This window comes from Leptonotus elevatus, chromosome 9 (assembly GCF_054856555.1).
Source record: "Leptonotus elevatus isolate MCC_2025b chromosome 9, RoL_Lele_1.0, whole genome shotgun sequence".
Lineage (NCBI taxonomy): Eukaryota > Metazoa > Chordata > Actinopteri > Syngnathiformes > Syngnathidae > Leptonotus > Leptonotus elevatus.
Genome location: NC_141247.1, coordinates 15,002,612 through 15,018,851, shown reverse-complemented (window position 1 = coordinate 15,018,851; position 16,240 = coordinate 15,002,612). Strand labels below are relative to the sequence as shown.

The 16,240-nt window shown below is 40.8% G+C and overlaps 2 protein-coding genes across 2 annotated transcripts; one reads left to right on the top strand and one right to left on the bottom strand.

Annotated features, from left to right (window-relative positions):
- Window positions 1-72: 72 nt before the first annotated feature.
- mapk9 (mitogen-activated protein kinase 9) lies at window positions 73-12,195 on the top strand. The gene is made up of 12 exons (XM_086085903.1): window positions 73-260; window positions 3,180-3,326; window positions 4,351-4,480; window positions 4,912-4,970; window positions 5,462-5,600; window positions 6,247-6,412; window positions 7,761-7,832; window positions 9,094-9,276; window positions 9,567-9,691; window positions 9,790-9,853; window positions 10,047-10,118; window positions 10,207-12,195. The coding sequence occupies exons 2-12, from the start codon at window positions 3,211-3,213 to the stop codon at window positions 10,341-10,343; spliced, it is 1,263 nt and encodes a 420-aa protein (XP_085942029.1). The 5' UTR covers window positions 73-260; window positions 3,180-3,210; the 3' UTR covers window positions 10,344-12,195.
- Window positions 11,325-16,020, bottom strand: LOC147168511 (uncharacterized). The gene is made up of 2 exons (XM_086085904.1): window positions 15,083-16,020; window positions 11,325-12,482 (listed from the first exon to the last, which is right to left on the bottom strand). The coding sequence occupies exons 1-2, from the start codon at window positions 15,904-15,906 to the stop codon at window positions 12,245-12,247; spliced, it is 1,062 nt and encodes a 353-aa protein (XP_085942030.1). The 5' UTR covers window positions 15,907-16,020; the 3' UTR covers window positions 11,325-12,244.
- Window positions 16,021-16,240: the final 220 nt, after the last annotated feature.

The following is a 16,240-nucleotide window of genomic DNA, read 5'->3' as shown; positions in this document are numbered from 1 at the left end:
CCAATCAAGTGCCTTGGAGTTGACGTCAGTGTGCGTGATGACGTCATACGCAACTCCTGGCCGCCTGCTGTGACGTCGCCGCCTCCGCACTCGGCGCTGCCACTGGGAGTCCTGCTAGGAGCTGCTGAAACATCCGCGTCGTGACAGTCCGAGCGGCCTTTCGCCCCAAACTTTTCCCTCGACTTTCGGACGTGTCGGAAGGAAAGAGCGGGCTCCTTCCCGGTTGTGTCCATGCCCGGGAGTTGCCTTGGAGCGAGAAGGTAAGCATTCGCCGGCGCTTCCGCCCCCTCGGTGAGGCGCCGTGAACTCGCCGGCTTTCACTTCAGCTCCCCCGGCCCACGACTACCGCATTTCTCCCGAACACTGACGTACAGTAGGCAACACAGATTTATTTAACACTGATAAACTACGCTAAAGGCGGTGCTTACGATACCAGCCTGTCTGCGCCTCTCGGTTTTTGGGGCGATTTACGGCCGTGCTAAGCCGCCCTCAAGGCCAGCTGTGGCGATCTTGGTGTGTCATCCACGCGTGACTTCACACTCCGTGTATGCTTGCTTGCTTGTGTGTGTATTTTAGAGCCGGCACGCGGCGTTTGGGGATTAAAAGCAGACAGGTATACACCCTGTTATGTCACATGATAGTCCAAAAAGACCCCCCCCCCCCCCTTCCCACAATGGTCCACCACAAGCGACCACCAGTCGTCTCCCAGTTGTCAACTGCTGCTGTAGATCATTTCCACATTAATTTGGAGGCAAGTTTAAACCTGTCAACGCATGTGAACGACGTGTACATGTATACATTGACACACACACACACTTCACCAGGCATCATCTTGAAGAACATCCCCCGGTACAGTATCATCAAGTCAGCTACTTTTCTTCCCTGCATGAGTGTGAGATGTGGAGTCTTCAGGCCATGCTAATCCAATTACCATCTCAGCTCACTGACTCCCATCCTGCTCCCAAATTTGAGCTGTGGCCATGTAGGACCCCAAGGCTTGGACTCCGAGTGGACAGCAGTCATGAGGAGTGGAGGATGGCGCTGCGAAGGTCACTCTGCATCATATCAGTGGCCTCATAACCAAATCATATGCTTATGTAACTGAATTTGCAGAAGATCGTATTTTGGACTTTTGTTTTATTTTGGTAGTCAAATAAATGGAAATTGTGTGGAGTGTTTGCATGTTAAAGGTCAGTCACTGTTGTTGTTGGTCCACATTTAACTTACTTGTTTTTTAATGTAAAAAGAAAAGACGATTTTTTTAAACGAGTGAGTCACGTACTGAATGATGCACAAACTGTGGATGATGGTCTTTTGATTACACTGTGTGACTCATAGTATAATCAAAATATCGCAGTGAGAGGACCTTTTCAAGGAGTTCAAGCTCAAATATGTATGCATTTATCTGACTGTTGATGAAGGCATGATGAGTGAAATTTCAAGTACAGCGTTGTTATATTTGTAAAGGCACAACTTCTGATAAAGGGCTTGCATGCCACTACAGTTGGCAAGTTTGGAAGTCTGTGAGTGTACATCAGACAACATAATTTCTTTCCCTCTGTGTGTATATGTTTGTCTAAATCTGTACTGTGGCAGGATTGTACTATTTTCCTATTGCTGTCCAAATGGCTTTGGGATATTAATTTCCTCAACACTATTTTATTTTTGCTGAATGCTTAATTGGAATCTATGTACACTTACATTTTTGTAACTTCTGAGTATTTGGGTAAAATATTTCAGGAAATATTGGTAACAGATTATCATTTTATGTGGCAGATCATGTAGCAACACCAGGGTTTAGCTTGACACTTTTTGCTGATTCACTTCAGAAAAGTGTCTCGAGCATACGGAGCATTTGGGAGCATAAAAGGTTTTTGTTTTACTACTTAAGCCATTTTTTTCTAATTTTACTATCATAACTTTGCCAGAACAATTGTTTGTGTTGACAATTTTTGACAGGTGTATCTATTGCCTGTTAATTTGACAAAGTTACCCATTCTGTTCCCGTCGTAATAAAGGAGTAGTACAGATTAAAAACAACAGCGGTATTTTCAGTCCACTATATATTCTCATATACTGTCGTTAGAGTTAGGTCCCTCCCTGCACATTATGTGTCGAGGGTTTTGTGACATTGCCGTGGGATGCACTGGCGTAATCTATGATCGGGAGGAAACTGCTATTTCATTATTTCATGGTTATAGAGATATTTTTGTTGAAGCTGAACAAATTCAGGAAATAATGAGGACTGATGAAAGTTAGGACTCTCAAATGTTGGAAAAATCCCAAAAGCAGCTCTCATCTCATCATGTTTATTCACAGAGCCAGCTGGACGAGAAAAATCCACAGCGGCATGAGAGGAAGTAAATAGATGAGGATATTTTTCTCCCCTTTTCCTGAGTATTGGTGTGGAAGCAGAGCAGCACGAACCCGCCAACAGCTGATGGCCTTCTTTTTTTTGCGTGCATTCATGCATGCATTTTCAAAGCAATTGTTATGCAGCCTGCCCACACACATACACTGTCTCCGTGTGTTTGTTTACTTAGCAAGGATGTGTCAGTTTGGGTCGCAGAGATGCCGTCCGGGAGATTTTGGGACTTCCAAGCTGTCAGCTGCTTCTGTACTCCACTACAAATACTTCTCCCTTCATCTACATCCTGGTGTCACCTTCGCTAGTTCACATGATAACTTTACTGAATTTTTTGGCTTCAGCAGGAAAACGAAAGCAGTGAGTGAGAAACTGGATGAAACATTATCAGTCTTTGACCAAGGCAACCAAAATAAAGTCATTGTTGTTATTTGGTCACCTTCACACTTATGGGAGGACTTTCGACAAGGTTGTAGTGCATCTATGGGAGTTTTCTTTCTTCCATTTCTGAGGTCAGGGGTCACTCAATTTGGGTCCTGGTTCACATTCTCTCTTATAGTCCATTGTCCATATGTGTTGCAGTTGAGGAAAATTGGCATTAATTTAATGCAACATAAGGAAAATGCTATACTGCAATATATAGAGCATCCTTTAAATGTATTTGTCTTTGGGGGGGGTGATGTGCCAAAAGTACTTGTGGCATCGGTACTTGGTATTGGTGTCCGTGACGTCTTGTACTGATATTATATTGGTCTGAATGAAAGTGGCATCAAACATTCCTAAAAGTTGCTGTTTGTGTGTTGTTTCTCCACAGACAGCGCTGGTGCCCCTGACTGTCCCTCAGGATGAGTGAGGCCGAAAGTCAGTTCAACAGTGTTCAGGTGGGGGACTCCACCTTCACTGTGCTCAATCGCTACCAGCAGCTCCGCGCCATCGGCTCCGGGGCCCAAGGCATCGTTTGGTGAGTGGTTTTGCATTTCTAGGAAAGCATTTGCAAACGGATGCTGTTCATCACTTGTGGCAAAAGCAAGCCATTTGATGAGTTCATTAAACCTTCCAACAGTGCGTGGCTAATTCTGACTTTGGTGTTTTGATTCATTTTCATGGCTTGCTTGACACTTGATGCGAGAGTTTATTCAGGAACAGCCCTAATTTTAAAGCTAATGAATAATTATTTCTGCTGTCAGTATGGATAGACAGAGAGAGGGATTATCGCTTTAAGATTGAGAGTCTGAATGTTTTTTTTAAGCCACTACTGAGTGGAAATGGATATGGTAGATAGATTTGAGTAAGCCTGTTTTGCCAAAATTGAATTGCTGTCAGTGCGCGTAGATTCATTCTATTATCCTTCTATTAAATATTTTAGTCAGGTCATCGTATTATTTATTGCTGCGTCACTCGTGGTTCTAAGACCTTGAAAAAGAGTTTAGAAAAGTGAAACTGCAGTTGTTTGGTCTTGGGACATATTAAAAGCATTTTTGTCTGGCCGGCGTGAGCACAGACTGACACGGACTGCTGGTGCAGTAATAAAACAATTTTCAGCAAAAACAGCGTAATCAATTTCATGAAGTAAATGCCCCCTGTCAGAATTTGTTTAGCTTTCTAAAATAAAATAAAAATGGTGGTCTGTGGCTAATGACCAGGAATGCTAATGATCAGATTAGGATGCTCTTTTAATGTGTATGTGCCTGCTGAACTGTGGCAGCACCATGAAAGTGAATAATTATTATTGTGTAATGAACTGTGCATGTTAACGCGCCCAATGGGCTGTCACCATGTTGTCCTCTCTTTAGCTTTGCTTCCTTCCCTCTTCGTTTGCACGTAACTTCACTCTTGCCCTTTGCTAAAAGAACAACCTTCTATCTACTTCAACATTTCATTATTGTAGTTGCACGTGTCTCATTTAAAAAACTTAATGACAATAAAAGTGTTGCAGAGTTTAACTTTGTTGGCTGTGACACACGTTCTGTATTCTTTATGACCAGCTCTGCCCTAGATACAGTCCTGGGCATCTCTGTGGCGGTGAAAAAGCTGTGTCGGCCCTTCCAGAACCAGACACATGCGAAACGTGCATACAGGGAGCTGGTGTTGCTAAAATGTGTCAACCACAAAAATGTAAGACTTACTCATAGTATTCTCATTTTCGCCCGTTTGAAAAATAGTGGTGATTATGAACTTATGGCAAAAGTCCTATTATTTTGTTTTCCCTGCCCCTGTTATTTTGAAATTTGCTTTAAGTTTACTTTAAGTTTTACTTTAAGTCACAGACAGTGGTGTTTATTAAATAAAAGTATTACAATCAAATAGAAGTATTATAACGTTGTCTGATTAGTTCATTCGTACCAATATTATGCACTTTGATTTTTGTTTCCATGGCCATGACAAGCCATCCAAATGATTTTGAAGCAGATTTTTTTTCATATTGTTTCTTTAATTGCTAAAGTTTATGGTAAAAACAAGTTTTGTCCTTTGGAAATGTAAGTTCAAATTTGATGTGGATGATGATGTGACAGTCACAATGTTATGTACTGCTGTCTCTCTTGCAGATTATCCGTTTGATCAATGTGTTTACACCTCAGAAGTCTCTAGAAGAATTCCAAGATCTGTGAGTTGTAGTATGAACCAATTTTTTCCAAACCTTTATTGAGCCAAGGTACCCATTTTACATTAGAAAAATCTGTGACAAAAAGTCACTAAAAATATTAATACTGAATGAATGATTATTATGATCCTATCTAAATTTACTATCTACCTAAAGGAAGAGTATTTGTTTGTTCTGCCTGTCACTATACGTCACTGGCATGGATAGGTGACTATATATATATATATATATATATATATATATATATATATATATTTATATATATATATATATATATATATATATATATATATATATATATATATATATGTATATATATATATGTATGTGTGTGTAGATCTTTGGCAGAATTAAGGGAGATTGGATCATTTATGGCAGAATCTCTGCTGCACCATGGATAGGAATCACTGGTTGCTGTTTAGTTGAAGCATATTCTCAAATCTTGCATTTGTGTTGAACTTTGACCAGTTTATGTTAATTACTTCTTCTTACAGATATCTGGTGATGGAGCTGATGGATGCCAGTCTGTGCCAGGTGATCCATATGGATCTGGACCATGAGAGAATGTCTTATCTGCTTTACCAGATCCTCTGTGGCATCAGACACCTGCACTCTGTTGGTATCATTCACAGGGTATGGATGGTGGCTTGTCCTTTCAGATGTTTTACACACTGTTTACATTTCCAGCATAATCTATACAATATTGAGAATTACTATATTTTTATTTTTATGTGTTGCACAAGTGGCACCAGTGCAGAAAGTGCATAATAAAGTTGTTGTTGTTTTTTTAACACAAGTTGCTCTGGGGAATAAGTACATTTTTGGAGGGAAATTAATTTTACAAAAACCGAGACCAACAACACTAGAACCTGTCGCCCCCAAAATCTCTGCTCCCTCATAGTGGCCGTCTTCGGAAATACCCTTCGAGCGTGCTTCACTCCGACTGTTCAGAAACTCTAATTCGTTCTTCAAATGTGCCGTTTAGTCATTCAGAATGCCCCATAACAGGAGTGCCGGAGTCCAGTTTGTCAGGCAGTACAAGGAAAAGAAATAGACTAGGTTTTAGTGGCATAAGCATGAACGGTAACCCTTTTTGTAATAATTTTATATATTTAATTCCATTGTATTAATAAGGTTGAGTATCATTAAAAAAAAAAAAAAGTGTGACTATGACACAATCAGCATAAATTGTTGCTTATCAGCTGATACCCGCAAAGACATAATAGTCATGAGTTACGTATTGTGTTTAAGATTAAGATGCATCTTTGTGTGCTTTCAGGACTTGAAGCCCAGTAATATTGTGGTGAAGTCAGATTGCACCTTAAAGATCTTGGACTTTGGCCTGGCTAGGACGGCATGCACAAACTTCATGATGACTCCATATGTGGTGACCAGATACTACAGGGCACCCGAGGTCATTCTGGGCATGAAGTATAAGGAGAATGGTAAGTAGGAGATCAGGTTGTACATACATTCAATCTTAAAAAGATTATGTGGAATGCTTAAAGCCAAGATGATATCCTAGACACAATATATTTATTTTATTATTTAAATGTGTTTTAAAGCAGTTCAGTTCACACTCACTGATGGTGTGAATGTGAGTGTGAATGATTGTCCGTGTCTATGTGTCCTCTGCAACCAGTTCAGGCAGGCCTTTCTCCCAAAGTCATCTGGGATAGGCTCCAGCACCCCGCGACCATGAACAGGATTAGTGGTATTAAAAATGGATATTGCAGTATTTTAAAACAATGCATAGTACCAATAAAAAATATGGATGTGAGATCCATATTTTCTGTGACTTTAAAAGACGGAGCCTGGCCTTTTGAGTGACGTTGGAGTTAGCTTGAGCTGTATTAAATTAGCTAACAAGTTAGCCATGTAGTTGAGTAAGCAAATTCTTCCCTTTATCTTCTTTTTTTAAGTGTGAAATGATTCCAAACTTTGGACAACTCACACTTATTGCTATGTGAGTTTACAATAACAGTCCATGTAGAAAAATAATCAACACAAAATCATATAGCAAAAACTCTGCAATATGAAATTAGATATGTAGCCTACAATTTAAAAGTTGCCGATACAGTGAAAGTGTAAAAGGTGATGCGTGACATGGTGATTCGCTTTGATTTGCTTTAGTAAAGGGATTTTATAGTGTTATGTAATATTTACATCTCAAGGATGTCTTGAGAAATGAAACTGAGGCAAAAGGATTGACCCAACTTGATCATTTTATTAATTAGAAAGCATCTCTCCCGGGGAATTTTTAGGCTTGGGGTATATTCACTATTTCAACACTTCAGAGAGCTCTGTGAGTCATTTGAACCACTAAGGCCCAAGCTGTATTGCATTGTCTTGCAGGCAACATGAAATCCAAGTTGAAAGTAGAGTTCTGATGTGGCGACTTTCAACTTGAGCTTGACTGAAATGAGTTGGCGGCTATTTGCCGCACATCAAGCAAAAAGTCATCACAGGGAAAAATTGGGAGGGTCTACATCCCTCCCTGCCAGGCACACTCTGGCAGCAGCTGTGGGAAAGTGATAAGCAGTGGAGCCTGTGTGTCGTTGCCTAGGCCAGAAAAATGAAACCAACTTAAGTCAGCCTGAGGATGAGTGTGATGATGAATGAAACAGACCACAGCATAACTCACATCACAGACACAAACATGCAACACTTTAATGTCCGTGTGTTAACTTGAAAGGATGAACCAGTTCTCCCTCTGCCTGCATGTTAAATGTGAATGGTTTATGTTCTTGATGTTAAATGTGAAGATATTAATACCAGCTATGTTGTTTACAGTGGACATCTGGTCTGTGGGGTGCATTATGGGAGAGATGGTAAAAGGTAGCGTCATTTTCCAAGGCACTGACCGTATCCTGCACCTCTTGTAACCATGCCGTGGCAGTTTTGTCAATGTGAGGTTCTCCTAGCACAGGTATTTTACTTTAATCGTAGATCAACTGCTGTGTCGTCTGTACAAGGTGTCCATAAAATATATTTACATTTAAATGGATAATTACAAAAGTGAACAGCCAAATATGTGGAAGTTGTTACAAAATGAGGAGTAGATGTTGATAATAAAAAAAAAAACGTATTTAATAAATGTCTATATGGGTGTCAATAGTTGCATGAAGCGCATCAAGACGAAGTTTAGGTACGCGATATCTGGTGAACAAGGTGGCCAGAGAATTTGGCTATCCGTTCCAATCTAAAGGTTTCGAAATGTTTCATTTAGGAGCTCACAAACATTTAGTGTCCAATGTGGGGGTGCACCATCTTACTGAAAAATGATGGATGGTTGAAGGTTGTCTAGTTGTAGTGCCACATATTTGATGTGTCATTGAAGAAAAATGGACCAGGGATTTGATTATGCAGGCTCCCACACCACATGCTCACCTTTGCTCTGTCTTGATAAAGTTTGTTCGCAGTCACAGCTTCACATTTTGTGTGTTCGTTTTTGCTAAAACTCGAAAGGTCGCCTCATCACTAACTGCAAACTTAATTTACAGTAACAGTAGCTTTTTCATCAATAGGATGCCTGTACACTAATGCGATGTGGTTAAAAGCTTTGATAAACTTCTGAGTACATAGAAGAAATCTGATTACGATAACCCGTCAATCGCCTTTGTAATATGGTTTTTTTTTAAGGACACCCTGTATAATATGACCTGTATACGTTGACTGTAGTTTACTAGTGTGTGTGTGTCAATGGTTAAGAACAGCATTATAACAACTTGGGCAATATAATGATAACAAATATTCTAAAAATAATAATGGTTTGATTGTCACTCTCGGAGAGGTAGTAATTTAACAATGTTTATTATTCTGGTTATAGTATTTAATGATGTGCAACTATACTGCATCTCTCTCTTGTAACTAATTGGGGTAACCAAAATATTACACACAAATCTCATTATAATGCAGTACGGTTTGAACCACTGCGGACTCTAGCCATAGTAAATAACATTTTGTGAATTGATTACCTTTCCGACAGCGTCAATGTTGTCTTTGATAAAGAAGATATTTTAAACAACTCTCGTATTGAATATCAATATCTTGTGCAAGTGGCCATAATCATGTGGTTGTTTGGTGTATGCACTTGCCCATTTTCCCTAACGAGCATTTTGGCCAGACATCGACCAGTGGAACAAAGTAATTGAGGTTCTGGGCACGCCCAGTCTGGAGTTTATGAACCGTCTGATGGAGACTGTGAGAAACTACGTGATGAACAAGCCACAGTATCCAGGTGTCAGCTTTGCAGAGCTGTTCCCCGACTGGGCCTTTCCCGCAGAATCGGAGCTCGACAAGCTCAAGAGTAAGAAACACTCTCACAAGAGTTAAACGTCTTGTCAAATAGTTTAGCTTTACTGTACATTTTAGGTGGTTGCTGTCTTCGATGGTGAAGCTTTTTAGTTTTGCTTGTCTTTACTATATTGATTGTAATTGAATATACAAAATAATGGGCCTTAAAACGATAAAGCAGGACATGGTTGCTTGACATTACCAGGGATGACAACACCTTGAGGGGAACTCCTCAGCTCACATAAAAACAAGTGATGTAATCGTTTCCATATTAACTGTTCTAATTGTCCGTTGCCGTGACAGCGGGTCAAGCTCGAGACTTGCTGTCCAAAATGCTGGTCATTGACCCAGAGTGCCGCATTTCCGTGGAGGAAGCCCTCAATCATCCCTACATTCACATGTGGTATGACCCCGCTGAGGCTGATGCGGTAAGGCTCGCACCCTTCCCACCCCCAATTTTGGGCTCCTCATTAGTACAATGATCACATGTCCTCTGTGTGATTGTGCATGCCTCCTTTTCTCTCAGCCTCCTCCCCAAATTTCTGACAAGCAGCTAGAAGAGAGAGAGCACAGCATCGAGCAGTGGAAAGGTAGGATGCAGTACCCTCTAGTGGTCCAGTTCAAAATTAGGTTATCTGTCAAAAAGGGAAGCCAAATTGTGACATAGGTTTTAGCCTGATGCCAGATTTGTGTGTGTGTAGATACAGTATATGAATAATATACTTTTACTGTACAATTTACTAAGAGCTAAATTTTCATTTTTCATTTTCTGTCCATTCTCAGAGCTCATTTATGAAGAGGTGATCGACTGGGAGGAAAGGAACAAGAATGGTGTTATGAAAGAGGATTGCTCAGGTATGTTCACGTGCAGACTATTCATTTCAAGGTGTACGTTGAAATAAAAGGTCAACCCCCTTCCATCAATGTGTCTGTCGCGCCTCAGATGTGGTGTCCACTTCGGCCTCGCAATCGTCCTCGGCCAATGACATCTCTTCTATGTCCACGGAGCACACGGTGGCCTCAGACACAGACAGCAGCAGCATCGACACGCTTACGGGCACACTGGATGAGAGTCAGTGAACGCAGTCGGTCTTCCACCGTTTACCAACCCACCATCCTCACAATCGTATGATCTTTTCTCATCAAATTGGTCTATTTTCTTTTCTTTCAAATTGTGGATCTTCTTTATCCTCTTCACTCACAAAACCAGTTTTGGACTGCTGCTTAGGGATCAAAATTTGTGCTATGCGACTCGTTACCTTTCTAACTTGGTGGATGATGCATGCATTGGTTTACTAGAGCACGTGCGATCTGGGGGCATTGTGGTTTGTTCGATATAGTTGTATTTTAATAGTTTTATTTTTGTAGCAAATATGTTGCAACAAGAGGTTGACTGTCATCAACGTTATGCAGAAGTGCATCAAATGTAGACCACAGCTGTCCTCATGCATGCTTTGCCAAAACAAACAAAAGCTTCAAGTCGATGTTATGGTGATCAACTCAACCACGAGTTGATCCTTTGATTTTCTAGCTGGTTTGCAATTTTCTCCTGGTGCACCCAGCAAAGTGCCCTCATTCATTTGACCTGAATTGCGTAGATTTATTGCTGGCAGCATGGCAAAGCTGTGGTTGCATTGTTTTATTCCGTCATGTAATATACTGTATGTAAAGACGCGCACACACATTGTGGTTGTAAACCGGATTCATTGCAAATAGTGTTTTTTCTTCAACAACTCTTTGTGCCTGTGGATATGTATATTGTTGCAATCACCCATTTTACATAAGGTACTCTTCTAGAAAATATCAAAGTGTACATAAACAAGAAGCATTATATCCTGTGAACTCGGGGAAGGGGTATGTTTGTAAAGAGATACATGTTTGTTTGTTTTTTCTTGCAAAATGTTGCACTTGTTGAGAGCCGTCCGATCATTTATCCGTATACATTTTATTTTTTATCAACCAGGATACACGCAACTCCCTTACTAAATCATTCCCTGACAACATCCGCCACGATCAGAAATAAAAGCAACTCTAGGTGATGATGCATGAACATTTTGAAGTTTTATTAGGAAGACAAATCATTTAAAGTCCTCGCTTAGTATTTTCCGTTCTGAATGACGTACCAACGGAAGTTTGTTTTCTTTTGGCACGCTATTAAGATGTTACTCTACAGCACCGTCTTACGCTACCATTTCAAGTTCACCGTGGGCTAATGATAGATGCAATTTAACAACATAAAGATATTGGGTGGTGAATGAGGATGGGAATGTGGAGTAAATCCTACAGCCTGGCACAAAACAAGGAGGCAAACTTTGGATGTGGACTTTAAAGCTTTACGCAAAAATTGAGTCACTTGGGGACTAAAAGGTGACACTACACAATAAGTCTTCTTTTTCAAAATGCAACCGTTGACTCTCTTCTGTTCCTTGATTGACCTCAGAACTGGCCAGCTCACTTTTTCCATGTTTTGTGACACTTCTTCCTTTCTAAATAACTGTGCACATCGTTTTACTTGTCCTGTGCAATCGCTTTGATTTCAGTATCATTCAGGAGCCTGTTTTCCGGAGAATTTAGTAAAAATTTATTTCACACAAGCTATAAGTACTGCGTGGGAGGATGGGGGGGTCACATATTTTGGGGCTTTGAAAAGTTACATTATTTAATGAATGTTTTACAAATGCTATTCCCTAACCCTAATTGCCACTGGAAATATCTGTTGGTGGAGTGTGTAATCACTTATAATTTTCAACAAAATTCTCATGAGAACATGAAGTATTCGGCTAATGCAGCTCATACAATTGTCAAACATGATTAGGTTTCATTTCTGTATTTTTCAGATTCTTCATGAAGAACTCACTGTACTTTTTGGAAACCTTTCCCAAAAGAGGAAAGGGAATGTTCTGTCTAGGGAGAGATAAACAACTATACTACACCTTATTGTGTTCTTATTTTTGATGACGTTACATACAGTACAGTATTTCTCAAAAACTCCTGATGATGTTTTCTGTCTTCTTCGCCTCGTTGTTAAGATCCCCGAAGGTGTCGAAGAACTGCTCCAAGTCTTTCTGCAGTGCCGAGTTATGTAGCTCCGCGGCGACCCGCTCTCTTTCGGATTGCATGATTTTTGCTTGCACAGCCTGGTACCAGTGACGCTGCCGCGACAGGTTGGTTTTCAACAGAACGACCTCTGCCTGCAGCTCCTTGTTTCTGTCCTCCAGGCTGAGATTAAGGATGTGCATTGGAAGGACAAGACATACGATCAAAGACAGGATAATGCTCAGGTCAGTACTGTGCAGTATTTGAGATTATTGCTTCATTTTGATAGAATGAAAACTCCAAAGTCAAGCAATTTGGAGTTCATGCAGTAACATTTTCTGGGAAAATATTCTGGTCAGACTAAAGTGTGATTATTACGATTACAGTGAACCCCCCAATGTGCCAATGTCCAATCTTTAAAAAATGGTGGCCACTAGAGTGTGTACAAGCTGCTGCTGATTTGCTAATAAATTCATGTCACTAACTCATGGAATATATTGTGTTCAACTTTGGAGTTTTCACTGTACTGACTACAGTATCAAGTTACCGGTACACCTGATGCTGAATTTAACACCATGCAAGAGCTGTATCCAAAATGTTTAATTTGTAGTTTACTACCTAATACTGCGACCCAGTGAGTAGTAGTATGTTAGGACTATGCCAAGATTGACATGCCAATATATATACTGTATATTACTAAAATGTAGGTATATAGAGGTCCTGTGAAAGACCATCCATAACTCAAGTCAGTGTGTGACATTAAACAGAAAATCGGACATTTTGGTTTAAAGCAGTTATTAAAAAAATTTTATAGCACTTTGCGAACTTCTATTAGGAAATGTGATCAAATAAGCATCTCTAAGAAGCAGGTAAAATAGACAAGTATTTTTCAATCTTAGGCGATTTGACCCAAAGCACATATTTAACATAGGAAAATTCCACAAAGGGTACACAGAGCACTTAAAAAAATGATGAGCGCATATTAATTTACTCACAGCTTTGCGTAGTGTGAAATCTAGGCCAGTTTAAGTGGATAGAAGAGCATTTGATTGTTATGCCTGTTACTATACAGAATAGTTGGCAAAAATAGATGAACAAACACATTATTTGTAGTAAAGTAAATTGATAACCACTAACAAATCATTGCACCAGACAACTGGGTGACAATGGATGCCAAGCGGCGCTATTTAATACGGAGCAAGACGTCAACGTTTAGTTTCAATTGGAGCATATGCCATGAAGAAAAATGTACAAGGGCTTGTCCATCGCTGCTTCTTGTTCTTGTTTTTAGCCCTTGCCGTTGCCTGACCTTTTGGCCAGCCTTGCTCCATCTATATTAGTAAAAAATGGTATGTGTTGGGACTGGGTCAGCAGCATGGCTTCTTAATTTAGCGCACCGCACCCTCATTGCGCCATGTGCTTTTTCCATAGATCAACCACCACAGACGAATCCGCCAAAGACCCTTGAAAATATTAAAGCAGAGGAAGTGTACTGCATTCACTGATACAATAGATTTAAGAGTATCTTAATTCAGAACTCAACCCACATGAGTCATTCCAATGCAGGGGTAATCAAACTTTTGTTCGCGGTCTTATTTTTAAAGCATACAGTGGGAGATTATTGAAGCCACGCTGCTGTAGTTTGCAGAATGTGGCTTGATTTTGTCTTGCTGAAACAAGCAGGGATATTCCGTAAAAAAAAACACTGTTTGGATGGCATCGTATGTTGATACCAAATTTTTATGTACCTTTCAGCATTAATGGTACCTTGTGGTACAGATGTGCAAGTTATCCATGCCTGGGCACTAACACACTGCTGGCTTTGGAACTCTGCGCTTATAACAATTCAGATAGCTCTTTTCTTCTTTGGCCCAGATGACATGGCTTCCTAATTTCCAGAAACGATTTGAAATGTGGACTCGTCAGACCACAGCAAACTTTTCAACTTCGCTCAGTCCATTTCAATTTAGCAGAGAAGATGGTGGCATTTCTTGGTGTTGTTGATACAGTACGGGCCAAAAGTTTGGATACACTTTCTTATTCAATACATGCTTTATTTTCATGACTCTGTGCATTGTAGATTCTCACTGAAGGCATCAAAACGATGACGATAACTATGACAACTGACGAACACATTTGGAGTTATGTACTTAACAAAAAAAAAAAAAGTGAAAATAGTAAGATAAATAAATAGCCACCTTTTTTGCTGATGACTTTTTTGCACATTCTTGGCATTCTCTCGATGAGCTTCAAAAGGTAGTCACCTGAAAAGGTTTTCCAACAGTCTTTAAGGAGTTCCCAGAGGTACTAATGTCAAGGGTATGCAAAAAAGTAACCAGAGCTAAGGATGGCTATTTTGAAGAATCTATAATATAAAACGTGTTTTCAATTATTTCACCTTTTTTTTTGTTCAACATAACTCATCAGTTCATACATAGTTTTGACGCCCTCAGTGAGAATTTCCAAAGTAACCAGTCATGAGAATAAAGTAAATGCATTGAATAAGAAAGTGTGTCCAAACTTATGGCCTGTACTGTATATAGTTTTCACTTGGCATAGTAATATTTATTTCCCAGTGTTTGTAAAGGAAAGACTTAACTAAAGCAGTTGAACCGTTTGAGTGAAACAGGATGCAGGGTGAAATGTATGACCTGCAAAGCACAGCTCTCTGGATCTTGGCAAACTTAGACAAAATGTAATTCTCAGGAAATGCACCAATACTACAATTGTTGGAAATCGGCTTGACATTTGGATTTGTGCATTAATTGTTGATTGAAAATTACCTGAGAATCCGCGCCTCATACGCTTCATGTTGTCTGACGATGTGCTGCTGGAGGTTGGTGAGGAGGCTGCGAAGTGCACTAGCAGAGGGGTCAACAAGTGGTAGAGGAGGGGGCACCTTCGGAGCCCAGCGAGTCTCCTCCGGGTGCTGGACCTCACTTTGGGGCCATGACGTCTGTCGTCGTGGCTGAGGTGAATATGACTGTTGCAGCTGCAGCATTTGGTCCCCTTTTGCAGATTCTCGCTCAGGCTCCTCCTGATGCCCAATTTCTTGGTTCTGGTTGTCTGAACCACTTTCTGACCAAAGTTCACTCTCTTCAGGAGCCCATGCGTGTTTCGGGAAGTCCTCCTGGAAGCTCGATTCCATCTCAAAGACTTCAATGTGGTCAGCAGTTTCCGGTCCAGGGAGGTTATCATAAAAGGACAGAGTGCTCTGATGGTCTGTGCTTGGTGTCGGGCTGGGGCTGTAGTACAGTTGGGACTTGTCTCGCCAGTATCCCCCCTGCTCGTCCCCCCTCTCTCCTCCTCTTGCTCTGTTTATTCCCGGATCATGCTCCAGTACTCCCAAACCTCCTCTCCAATCGCAGTATGAGTGATTTGGCCCACCGCCAGGTGCTCTTCCCTCACTGACCCATGTGGGAACCTCAGCTACAACAGGGGCCAGAACAGTCTGGGGGCTGCGAAGGCCAGGGGGTCTGGTTACAGCGGGGTACGCAATTCTACTTTCCATTTCTCTTTCCCTGTCCCTCCCTCGCTGAGTAAAAGATGGGCAGTTGTTGTATAGAGCTTCCATGGAGGAGGAACTGGATGTGGTCAGGGTTTCCATGAGAAAACAATGTAATTAAAAAAAAAAAAAAAGAAGAAGAAGAAAAAAAGTCCTTCCCTAAGTCTAACTGCTGTTAAGTGAGATTTTGTTCTGTTATAGAGCCTTCCTGCTGATTGTGCCCAGAAAGAGGAGGTGAGAGTGTGGGAGCCCTCCTACTCTTTAGGAACATCAGGTTATACTGGTGTCTGGTGTAACTGTGCACCGTGTGCCCGTCCATGTGTGTATCCTTAAGTGGGGACTGACATCAGCTGTTACTTTAGTACTACTTCCGAGGGAGTGAAGAGCCGTGCTCGAAGACACAACTGGGACCCCAGAAATAGACGGTGGTGGCCAG

Bases quoted from the DNA above. Each gene is read 5' to 3' on its own strand.
- mapk9 (XM_086085903.1), top strand. From the start codon at position 3,211: ATGAGTGAGGCCGAAAGTCAGTTCAACAGTGTTCAGGTGGGGGACTCC. The intron at 4,481-4,911 runs GTAAGACTTACT...TCTCTCTTGCAG, and splicing joins AATGTGTCAACCACAAAAAT to ATTATCCGTTTGATCAATGT. The intron at 5,601-6,246 runs GTATGGATGGTG...GTGTGCTTTCAG, and splicing joins CTGTTGGTATCATTCACAGG to GACTTGAAGCCCAGTAATAT.
- LOC147168511 (XM_086085904.1), bottom strand. From the start codon at position 15,906: ATGGAAACCCTGACCACATCCAGTTCCTCCTCCATGGAAGCTCTATAC. The intron at 12,483-15,082 runs GTAATTTTCAAT...CCTTAATCTCAG, and splicing joins TATGAGGCGCGGATTCTCAG to CCTGGAGGACAGAAACAAGG.